Source organism: Gekko japonicus, unplaced genomic scaffold (genome assembly GCF_001447785.1).
Source record: "Gekko japonicus isolate JY-2015 unplaced genomic scaffold, Gekko_japonicus_V1.1 scaffold633, whole genome shotgun sequence".
NCBI classification, from domain to species: Eukaryota; Metazoa; Chordata; class Lepidosauria; order Squamata; family Gekkonidae; genus Gekko; species Gekko japonicus.
Window position 1 is genome coordinate 463016 of NW_015175375.1, and position 12560 is coordinate 475575.

General features: G+C 47.1%; 1 protein-coding gene across 1 annotated transcript in view; it reads right to left on the bottom strand.

The window, feature by feature from the left end:
• HABP2 (hyaluronan binding protein 2) overlaps positions 1-10349 on the bottom strand; it is a 48267-nt gene extending 37918 nt beyond the window's left edge. Inside the window, exons 1-2 of the mRNA XM_015425527.1 lie at positions 10140-10349; positions 5576-5615 (exon numbers count right to left, since the gene is read on the bottom strand). Coding sequence (XP_015281013.1) covers positions 5576-5615; positions 10140-10349 — 250 coding nt within the window. The remainder of the gene's footprint in view (positions 1-5575; positions 5616-10139) is intronic.
• Between the last annotated feature and the right edge of the window lie 2211 nt (positions 10350-12560).

Below are 12560 nucleotides of genomic sequence, written 5' to 3' on the forward strand. Positions count from 1 at the left end.
AGAATTCTGTGCCCCCATTGCTTTGGAGTTTTGTAAATAGTTTAATTGAGCGGAGACTGTCTGGAAATGTATCCATTCACCAACTGCCATGAAGAGCTCCAAAGAAAGAGCTACAAGCATACATATGGCCTGGAAGTTGGGTAAAAATATTTTACTATCAGATAAATAAACACAGATACAAGTGAGATCCTTCCTCTGGACAATTAAGTAGTCACGAACTACTTCACAAAGATAAAAACTATTGCATGATCACCACAGAGAAATCACAAGAACTTCTGGAAGATGATCATACTCAGGGGTCATTTCCTGCCTGAGTGCGCTGGAACAGCGCTCCGGCAGGAAGGAGCCCAGGGGTGCCCCCTGCCACCTTTCTTCACCCGCCTGCTGAGGTGCCTGGCTGGCCTGCTGTGGTCATGGCCCTGGCCTGGCAGCTCACCTGCCCAGCCTGGCAGCAGCCATGGCAAGAGCCAGGGAGGCGGCAGCAGCAGCAGCAGTGTGCTCCTCCTGCAGCCTCCTCCTCCTGCCTCCATGCCAAGGTGCTGGCGCGCTCTCGTCCCTGGCTGGCCAGCCGTGGCCATGGCCCCGGCCTGGGGGAGAGAGCCCGCAGCCCTGCTGCAGCAGCTTGCTCGCCCAGCCTGGCAGCAGCCACAGCAAGAGCCAGGGCGATGGCAGCAGCAGCAGCATGCTCCTCCCGCAGCCTCCTCCTCCTGCCTCCATGCCCAACTGAGCGCAAAGGGGGCTGCGGGCAAGGTCGCTCCCCGCAAGGAGAGCCGCGGCAGTGAGAAAAAGCTGCCTCTTTGGGGGCAAGGAGGAGGAGAGGAAAGCGGCATCAGTGGCCCACACTTCTTCCCTGGAGCGCTGCCTCCTCACTGCTGCCCCCCCAAGCAGCCCACTGCTCCCAAGCAGCCCATGCCCAGTGCCAGCAAGCTGGAGGAGCGCTTCACCCACGTCCTGATGAGCCTGCCCCAGCTGCCGCCGCCTTCCCAGAGCGTGAAGCAGGAGAAATATAACTGGCTGTACATTCACTTGATCCTTTAGGTTCTTATGGAGTTGCATACGTTATGTGAGGCACTCCAAGGGGATCTGTCAAGGATGGGTGAGTGGGCGTCAACATGGCAAATGGGGTTCAATGTGGCCAAGTGCAAGGTGATGCACATTGGAGCCAAAAATCCTAAATATAAATACACATTGATGGGGTCTGAACTGGCAGAGACTGAGCAAGAGAGAGATCTTGGAGTTGTAGTGGATAACTCACTGAAAATGTCGAGACAGTGTGTGACTGCAATAAAGAAGGCCAATGCTATGCTGGGGATTATTAGGAAGGGTATTGAAAACAGATCAGCCAATATAATAATGCCCCTATATAAATCAATGGTGAGACCTCATTTGGAATACTGTGTGCAGTTCTGGGCACCATACCTTAAAAAGGATATTATAGCTTTGGAAAAAGTGCAGAAAAGGGCAACTCGAATGATAAAAGGGTTGGAACACTTTCCCTATGAGGAAAGGTTAAAGCGCTTAGGGCTCTTTAGCTTGGAGAAAAGACGACTGAGGGGTGACATGATCGAGGTTTATAAGATTATGCATGGGAAAGAGCAGGTAAAGAAAGAGGTACTTTTCTCCCTTTCTCACAATACAAGAACTCGTGGGCACTCCATGAAACTGCAGAGCGGTCGGGTTAGAACGGATAAAAGGAAGTACTTCTTCACCCAAAGAGTGATTAACACATGGAATTCACTGCCACAGGAAGTGGTGGGTGCTACAAGCATGGACGGCTTCAAAAGGGAATTAGATAAGCATATGGAGCAGAGGTCCATCAGTGGCTATTAGCCACAAGGTATAGCTAGGGGCTCTGGGGCAAGTGATGCTCTGTCTTCTTGGTGCTTGGGGGGGGGGTCAACAGTGGGAGGGCTTCTAATGTCCTGGCCCCACTGCTGGACCTCCTGATGGCACTGGTATTTCTGGCCACTGTGTGACACAGAGTGTTGGACTGGATGGGCCTTTGGCCTGATCCAACATTGGCGTCTCTTATGTTCTTATGTTCTTAAAAAGGGAAGACATTGAGACCTTTTTTTCTTGATCCATTGACATGAACAAATATGAAGAGATGCATTATTCTATTGGGAAGAAAGCCTTATAGGGAAGTAACATTGAATAACTAGCTGGTTATTGATCTGCTGAATGAAAATGCTGCCTTGAATAAGAGCATCTCAACATTTAACCATAATGAAAACCTTGCTTGCACTGAGTGGTTTTTAAAAAGGGTGTGTGTGTGGGTCCCAAGTAGGGTTGCCAGCCTCCTGGTGGGGTCTGGGGGTCTCCTGCTTTGACAACTGATCCCCAGCTGACAGAGATCCGCTCCCCTGGAGGAAATGGCCGCTTTGAAGGGTGGACTCTGTGGCACTGTACCACGCCGAGGCCCCTCCCCTCCAAACCCTGCCCTCTTCTGGCTCCACCCCCAAAGTCTTCAGGTATTTCCCAACCCAGACCTGGCAACTGTAGTCCCAAGCTTTTATTATCATTGTAAGACTGCATTCTCAGTTGCTCCTTGAGAATCCCAGGTGTTTGGCAGTATGTTTAGATTGGGGGCATATGGTAGAGAAAGCAGAAATGTGATTTTTATTTTATTTTTACAGTGCCTATTTAGATTTGGAAACTGAACAGCTGTTGTGTTTCATCCTTTTTAAAAATTTCTGCTGAAACTTCGAAATCAAAGCCATCCCCATATCTCTTTGGCCTGATCCAACATTGATTGGTATGTGTTCAGTATATTGTTTTTTCCCATAAGACTTTTTTCTGCTTTTTCTTGTGAGGTGTTTACTGCACATCCTTAATTGTAATTGTAAAGATCACCACCTTTTTGTGGGTCCTCCAGGCCCTTAAAAGATATGCAGCAGGCAGAAGTTCAAGAGGAGATGCTTGCCCATCTGCAAAAAGCTGCACAAGTTGACTGGATAAATCTTCCTCTCTCAGTGCTCATTCTACTAAATATTTGTGCATTTTGATCTGGGAGCTGCACATGGCGCTTTTAAAATGGGGGAGTAAAAACACTTAAACTTTGCCATCTGTCCTGCAGAGGTAATTAAGATTACAGCAGTTACATTTTGCTTAGGATGTGAACTGCTCCACTCAGGAGAGGGGGGGAAATTTGACAGAACATCGCTCACCCCCACCCCCATTGTGGCAAGTAGAAGACAAGTTGCAGCCATTGGAAAGAGAATGAGCAGTGGCAAACTGCTTGCTTCCTTCTCTCCCTCCCTGAAAGTAAAGGTGGAGGGAGGAGGACATTCTGGCATTTGTCACTAGCCAGAGATCCAAGAGCTGATACTACATCACCTCTACCTTAGCAAGGGAAGACCAGCCTTTCCCCTCTGCTACTTTCCTTGCACACTCATCTCAAGTCAATCTGTTATGTTGAACCGCTGAGCCCTTTGTTCGCACTTTCTCTGGTGGCCGGTGTGTAGCCTGGAACTATTGGGAGACCCTGTAGGTGTAGTGGTCAGATGTTTAGGCTAGGATCTGGGAGAGCCAGTTTCAAATACCTGACTGCGCTATGAAGATTGTTAGGTGATGGTGGGCAAGTCACTCTCTCAACCTAGTCTACCTCTAAGGGTCATTGTGAGGACCAAATGGAGGAGGAGAGACCAATGTACACCCCCTGAACTTGACTATTTTCTTTGTGCCGAAGCAGTTTTTCTCCAGGTAGGCTCGTCAGCTCTGAGTTGGGAAATACCTGGAGATTTTTGGGGTGGATCCTGAGCTTTGGGTGTTGCCTTCTGACACACTTCCAGTGATGTCAGGGTGTGTGACATATGCAAAGAAGTTATGCTAATGAGCTCCTGCACCTCTTTTTCTACGAAATGACCCCTAATCATACTTATATTCCTTCGGCTGAAATAAGTAGAAAGGTGTGGCAAACATACTTGGAACAAAATAATTGTAGGAGCAAACCAGAATATATCAAGATAGCAAATCCATGAAATAGTCTCAGACCAAGTAAAACCATTGGTCCATCAAGCTTAGTACTGTCTGCTGCTCAGTAGGTTCTCAGGCAAAGGTTACTCAAAACATCTGCTTCTTCGGCTTCCAAAATGGAACTTAGAAATATCGTCATTCAAAGCATGTGTGCTTAGGTAATCTCTACTGGTGTGTGTCCTTAGCAAGGTATTTTTAGGAATTTACATCAAAGAAACTGAGAGACAATTACAGATACATATTGAATCATATAAACAGTAAGCATATTTCACATACACACAAAGTAAACATATTTATAGGCATAGAAGAATGAATGAGGTTACAGTCATATAACATCTGGGCTCCTCTGATTAGATGTTCTTAGGATGGCACTGTTAGAATGCTCAAGAATTACAAGTAACCAATGAACTAATAGGGAATTATTATTTAGGGTGCCCTGACCTGGATAGCCTAGGCTAGGCCAGTCTCATCAGATCTGGGAAGCTGAGTAGGTCAGCCCTGGATAGTATTAGGATGGGAGGCCTCCAAGGAATACTGGGGTTGTGACACAGAGACAGACAATGGTGAACCACCTCTGAACATCTCTTGCCTTGAAATCCCCATGGGATTTGATGGCACTTTCCACCACCAGAAATCGGACAGATAACTACAGTGCAAGACTATCTAAACTGAACACCACTGACTGAGGCATGAATAATGTCTTAAAAGACTGAAGCATGAATAACTTCTAACAGATATACGTATATAGGACTGCAAACCAGTAGCAGTAAAGATTATTTCATACAGGACAGCAAAATTTTCTTCTGCTGTCTTCCCAAAAAGTCAGTTTATGATGTGTTAAAGTGTAAATATATCCAAGTGTATTGTAAAATATCCACCATTTTTAACATTGGTCCCACACTAAATAATAGAAGTTATTCATAGTTGACACAATTTAACCAAACAAGCCACCAAATCAAAAAAAGAGCACTTAATAAAATATATAAATGTAAATAAAGGAATTCTATTATACAGGTTGTAAATAAAATCAACATTTAGTTTACAGTGCATTTAGAGAATTGTCAGACACATTTCAGCCCAATGTCTTGCTCTGTGGTATATAATTGGAAGCAATGGACTGTATCCCACCATGCTGTTCAGAAGATTTCAGGGCACTTAAGTTTTCTCAAAAGGGGATGGCTATTTTGGGTGATCTCCCTTCCTGCTGCAGCCCACTGAATATGTTATTTTTACAGTAGGATAGCCCCTTAGCCTTAAGTCATTATTATCTGTGTAATTCTGCATCTTTCTGATTTCATTTTTTTTTAATTGAAAAGGTAATGCGACTGATTTGGTCTAGATTTCCAAATATGAAGAGTGGTAAGTGCCCACATCCTAAATAAATCCTGGATTTATATTGGGGAGGGGGGTAGGGGGGTACAGTGCTGATCTTATTCTTACAATCAACAAACAACAACATGTTCAACCACAAATCCTTCACATTCCCCACAAATCAATCAACCCCACATTTAGCCTCTTGCTCACTCAAGTGATAACCTTTTTCCAAGTGTCTACACTTTATAAGGTAGTTGCCACAAAACAAAAGACATGTATCACTTACCAATCTGTAGGCCAAACAATGATGACAGGGTACCAGAAATCTGCATAATGAACAAAACAATAGTAACTATGGTGAAGTAACCGTAGAATAGTAATAGATGATGTGTAGTATTAAAAATAAATCAGACCTTAACTTTTCACCATACAGGAACACAGTTTAATAAAACAATCATTTTGAAAATCTAGCCCTTTTATGAATGTATGCTATGGCTTACGCAATCACCATCAGTGCTATCATAACGTGACCTCTATGGACTTAGAAAGGTATAACTCTACTTAGGATCACACCATATGTCTATTGTTTAGGGTAGCCAGGTCTCCTGCTACAGCTAGAGACCTCCCACCCTTGGACTCCATGCTCATACTGCTGTACGATGGAACAGCAGGAGAAAAATGAGGGGGAAAGCAGCATCACTGTAATGCCTCTTCCAGTGTCAAAGTCCCACAACAAACAAACTCAACAACGTTCCTTCCAGAAGGATCAAGTTTATTGAGTTCAGTAGAAGCAGGTCATCTTTGCATACCGTTTCTGTGTAAAGGCTAACCCCACAGGTGAGAAGGGGGAAGATATACTATGTTTGAAGCGAGACCCTCTGATGGGAGCAAGCCAATTAGAGGTGCAAGCCTTGTGTGCTCGAACTAACGACTACAAGTTCTCAGGGCGGCAAAAGTGCAAAGCATTAAGGTCAGGCTGCCAGGTAAGGCGCAGTGAGAAAATGCAAGTTAATACTCCAGGACAGTAAGATGATCACTCTACCAACTCCCTTCCCCCACCAACCATGGCAGCATAGCTGACATTCTGCCCCTCCGAAGGCCCCCCCCACCTGGTTTGTCAGGGTACAGCTTATGAAATGCGTGTAGCAATTTAGGAGCACGGACATGACAGTGATCAATCCATTAATTATGCGAAGGGTCAAAGTCCTTCCACTGCACCAAATAGAAGAGTCGCCCTCATTTCAGTTTGGAGTCCAAGATGTGGGCAACCTTGTGGTGGGGTTAACCATTCACTATCAGTGGAGGTGGGGCTGGTGGATGGGGTCTCCAGGCATTCGGTCCAGGATCCCGCTTCAGTAAAGTGAAATGAAAAAATGGGGTATATCCCTTTAAGTGTTTTTGGTAACTCCAGTTCGTCACATCATTAATGTTCCTTAATACTTTAAAGGGTCCCATGTATTTCCAACCAAGTTTCCTGCATGGTTGGAGTCCTTTCAAGTTATTTGTGGAGAATAGACTGAGTCACCAGGTTGGATGTCCCATCCTGGGGCCCTCCCCTTGTTGGCCTGAGTTTTATAATCCATTTTGGCTTTGTCAAGAGTCTTTTGGATAGGAAGCCAATGTTCCCTGAGGCCTTGCCACCAAGTTTTCAGGTTCCCACCCCCCCACCATGGGTAGAGGGGCTCCTTCATACCCATACGCTTCCTTGAAAGGAGACACCCCCATGGAGGATTGGGTGGCATTGTTATAACTGTATTCCGCATAGGGCAATAACTCAGCCCAGTCATCCTGTTGATAGTTAGTAAAGCATCTGAAAAATTGTTCTACCACCTGATTAACATGCTCTGTTTGGCTGTCAGTCTCTGGGTGGTAGGCGCTGCTGAGGCCCTGTTCAATGCCCAGTACCTGCATAAGTTCTTTCCAAAAATTAGCAACAAACTGACTTCCGCAGTCCAAAATTATTTTGGTAGGCAACGAGTGCAATTTCACCATGTGTAGCATAAACATCTTGGCAAGAGTCTTTGCATTAGGTAGTTGCTTGAACGAAATGAAATGGGCTTGCTTAGAGAATAGGTCTACCACCACCCAGATTACTTTTTCCCTTTACTAGGGGGCAAGTCAGTAATAAAGTCCATGGAAAATACCTCCCAGGGCTGGCTAGGTGTCTCCAATGGCCGGAGCAACCCCGGTGATTTGCCGGGGTGCCTTTTACTCATTAAACAGGTTTGGCACGGGCCCATGTATTGAGAGATGTTCCCCCGCATGTGAGGCCACCAGATCTGGCGTTGCAACAAGTGCAGAGTTTTCAGGTACCCAAAGTGCCCAGCCAGTTTTGACTCATGCCCAAAGTGCATCACCTCCCCCTGGAGGGCATGCGGTACAAAAAGATGAGGCCTGCTGTACCAGCACCTGTTAGTTCCTTGCTGGATGGCAGGGTCTGCTGCGGTTCCTTTATGATCAGTCTCTGAGAAAGCCTCTTTGAATTTGACAGTCCACGGCTCAGCCTTCTCCTGCAACCCCACCCTCGCCTGGCTGCGAGTGATGACTGTCCCTCAGGGCGTAAACATAGAGTCCACTATCTCCTCCCTCTGAATAGCGTGTTGGGGGAGGTGGGACAAGGCATCAGCTAAGGAGTTCGCTTTCCCTGGGAAGTGCTGGAGAGTGAAGCAGAACTTTGAGAAAAAATCCACCTGTCAGAGCTGTTTAGCATTAAGGCTGCAAGGGGTTCGTAACACCTCCAAGTTCTTGTGATCCGTCCAAACCTCAAACGGGACCCTCCAGCCAATGTCTCCAAGTGATTACTGCAAGCCTAAAACAGTTGCCTCTTTGTCCCAAATTGCCCAGTTTTGTTCTGTTGCATTAAACTTTTTGGAGATGTAGGCGAATGGGTGGAGCTTCACATCCACCCCTTCTTGCAGGATGCCCCCCCATTGCAACATCAGAGGCATCGACCTGTACAATAAATTTCTTAGTTTCATCAGGATGGCATAACATTGGCTCAGACATGAACAGCAATTTCAACTTATCAAACACTTCCTGGCATTCTGCTGTCCACCTCAGCCGCACTCCTGGCTTAGTGCTGCCCGGCCCCTTCCCCTTAGTCTTAAGCAGGTCTGTGAGGCAAAGTGAGCTCACATGGGCAAAGTTTGAGATAAAATTTCTATAGAAATTCGCAAATCCTAAGAATGCTTGAAGTTGGCATCTGGAAAAGGGGCCTCTCACCCCAGCACATCTGCCACTTTGTAAGGATCCACCTCCAACCCCCGGGGAGATCTACAATAGCCCAGGAAGTCAACTTGGGTCTTGTGGAACTCACACTTTGACAGCTTGGCAAACAGTTTATGGTCATAGAGAGTTTGTAAAACTTCCCTCACCAACTTCACATGTGATTATTTATCATTGGAGTACAGTAAGATATCATCAAGATAAACTAGCACCCCCTTGAGGAGGTGTTTGGGCAGCACTTCATTTATTATGTTCATGAACACCCCAGGGACTCCTTGTAGCCCTAACGGCATCACCAGGTATTCAAACTGGCCCAACAGGGTATTGAAGGCAGTGTTGGGCTCATCCCTCTTTCTGATGTGCACCCAGAAGTATGTGTCTCTTAAATCCCGCTTGGTGAAGATTTTCCCCTTGGCAGCCTCCATTAGGAGGTCTTTAATTAAAGGCAGGGGATAAGAGTTCGTGGTTGACACCACATTCAAGCCTTGGTAGTCTGTGCATAGCCGTAGGCCCCATCTTTCTTTTTCTGGAAGAGAATGGGGGTGGCAAACGGGGAGGAGGCAGGGTGGATAAAACTCACGCCAGGTTTTTATCAATGAACTTCCATAACTCCTTCTCCGCAGGGCTCATGGAGTACAGTTTCCCTTTGGGCAGCTTGTGCCCCAGCAAGATCTCAATGGCACAGTCAGTATTGTGTGTGTGGGGGGGAGAGTTCATCAGCCTCCTCCTCCTCAAACACCTTGGCCAAGTCTCTGTACTCCGCCAGGATGGAGTCTAACTCCTCTTTAGCCAGGGAGGCATGAACTGGGATTTACGGAGGCTCATCCCCCCACTCAGGGAGCCAGGAGTGGAACCTGCAGCCAGGCACCATGAATTTGACAGTCCCCTCACTCCACTGAATGTAAGGGTCATGGGCTCGGAGCCACGGGCTTCCCAGCACCATAGAAAAGTGGGCCATGGGGTTTATAACAAACATCTGGGTTTCCCAGTGAGACCCCATGATCAGCGGCACTGTCTGATAATTGCAGGGCTCACGCATAGTGGACCCATCCATCTGGGTGAAAATCAGGAGCCCAGGTAACTGCTGCACTGGGACCCCCTATCCCATCACTATGGCAGGACTAATCACACCCCGAGTCTATGAGGGCCCTCAATCGCACCTTGGCCCCAATTTCTAGGTTAAGGACTGACACAGTCACGAAAAACAAAGGGAGGTGACTGCTCACTGATCGTGGTGCAGACTTTTCTCAGACCTGCTGCTTTGCACCTTTTAAAGCAGGTCCTGGCCTTTTCCCGCCGGCTGGGGGTTCTCATCTTTGCTGGAGGAGGTGGCCCTGGACTGGGCACCTAGTGGAAGGGCCGAGGTAGCTTCGAGTGTAGACTGCCTTTTTCACAGGTGTCTCCGGCCCCTTCTGCTCAGGAACCTTGGGGTTGGGTGGTGTAATCACTGCCAGGCAGAAGGCTGCATAGTGGCTGGCTTCTCCACAGTGGAGGCAGAGCCCCTGGCACATCCTTTGGTCATGCACTGGTTCCTTCAGCTTAGAATGGGGGGTCTTCAAGTACACTTTGGGAGACGTCATCTTAATCATCTGGAGGCAGTTCTCTGTGTCTCCCACTTCTCTCACCCAGGCCACCAGAGAGACTGGGTTCACGTTCCGCAGCACGGCTTCTTGGATCTGGTGGCTCAGCCCCAGTCGATACTGCTGCACAAACACTGGCTCAGGCCACCCTTGGATCTTGGCCACATGCATCTTGAACTCATTGGAGTACTCATGCACTGACCGACTCCCTTGCTTCAGGTCACGCAGAGCGGTGCATGCTTTCTTAGCCTCCATGGGGTCTTCATACTGTTGTCTCAAGGCCCACATAAATGCCTGCACCTCATGGAGTTCAGGCCTGTGCAGATTGTGCAATCCCACGTACTAGTCAGCTGCAAGATGATGTAGTCCACACGGTGCTCATCCGATGGGAACAGATGGCCTCAGTCGCAGAGGAACTTCCAAATTTGCAGTAGGAAGAAAGTGAGCTTGTCAGGGTTGATGTCAAAGGTGGTATCCAAGAGCTCCTTTGGGCGATTCAGCCATGGTACCTCTGGGACTGGGGCAGACAGCCCAACAGGGCCACCTGTACCCCCTGGTACTGGCACCAGCACCAGCACCGGCAGTGCTTGACCTGGGGGGGCTTGTTGCACCGGAGGAGCCACCGGCACACCTGGCTGCTGCAGACACAGCTTGTCTTACACCGTAGTGGCAATTAATCACGGGATGTCCAGCATCATGTCATGCAGCTCCTGCTGTAACTCCTCTTTTCGGGCTTGCAGTTGACAGTGCATCTTCTCCATCGGGTCCTCACCCACGCTGCCAGACCTGCCGTGGTCATATCTCCTCTCATAGTAGGAGAGGTAGTCGTAGCAGCTGGCACCCCCCGGCCGGGGAGTGGTAATCCACGACTTCCGGGCGTCGGTTGGAAAGTGGGCCCATGAGTATGGGTCTCTCCATGGCTTCTCATACCCGGGCCCCCAACTCGTTGCAATAGTAGTGAAGGGGGTCCCCTCCATCGTGGTGGGGACTTCTTCCATCACAGTAGTTGGAACACCCTTGCTTTCCTCATCACTCATTTCAAAGTATGGGGTCGGGGCTAATGGAGCCTTTACACTCTGTCAGAGTCCCACAACAAACAGGCTCAACAACATTCCTTCCAGAAGGATCAAGTTTATTGAGTTCAGTAGAAGCAGGTCATCTTTGCATACAGTTTCTGTGTAAAGGCTAACCCCACAGGCGAGAAGGGGGAAGATATACTGCGTTTGAAGCGAGACCCTCTGATGGGAGCAAGCCAATCAGAGGTGCAAGCCTTGTGTGCTCGAAGTAATGACTACAAGTTCTCAGGGAGGCAAAAGTGCAAAGCATCAAGGTCAGGCTGCCAGATAAGGCACAGTGAGAAAATGCAAGTTAACACTCAAGGATGATGATCACTCTACCAACTCCCTTCCCCCACCAACCATGGCAGCATAGCTGACATCCAATTACATACCCTAAAGTATCATCATAGCATCATTGCAAAAGTATAAGAATGTTCTAAATCTCTGCAATAAAAACAATTGTAATCTAGCTAATACACAACATTGGAAAGCCTTGAAAACTTTGGGGGTGATGTGAACTTCTGAATACATATCTGTAAGTCAGGTTATGATGTTGTAGCAATGCTCTAGAAATTTTCCAAATCTTTTTGTGTTAGCTAGATTGCACTTGTGGTAATCTCCTCAGCATCATGATTCTGAGCCTTTTTTCTTTCTTTTTTATGCCTGTACAAATGCTATGATTTTGTTAATGCTTGGAGTATTGTATAGTAGCAGCATTTTGCCCAGTTTCTTGGGCTATACTACTACTCCATATATTGAGTACACTTCATCAGTCTGCATACATGATAAGAACGTGACTATTATATAACTACTGAAGATAGGTAATTTGAAAGTAAATGTGTTTTCCAGTTTCAGAGTCTCCCCCCCCCCCCCCCCCGCCATTTTTTGGCATGTTATATTCTACGTAGCCAGAAGAGGGAGGGCTTGTCTTTCGAAGTCACAAAAGAAGTAGTAAATGAAAAACTAGCCTTTATTCCACACCAAAGAAATTGTTTCTGCTATCCAACATGGATACAATTCTAGGCAGTAAAATCAGATTAGATTAGATTAGATGAGGTCTCCAGGCCTCACCGGGAGGTTAGCAACCCTATAGGCTAGGTCAGCAACACCCAAGACAGACCTGACAGGAGAGCATGGAGCTTGCTTTCAAATTTCTCCACAAGGGACTTTTACTGGCGGACCACTTGCCCAGCTCCGCCAGTCATGTTTTTGAAATGTTCAAATTATTTTCTCAGAAAACCCACAGTTGTATGACTAAAGAAAATGTTTTGTTTATGTTCTTATACTCCTTAATGAAAACAGTTTCTAAAGGAATTAGCAGCACCAAGTTTGCTTAGGAAAGGAGCTACCCAAATAATGTAACAAGCTGGATCAAGCTAAGAGTCCTGATCCAGCTATCCCTGGTGAT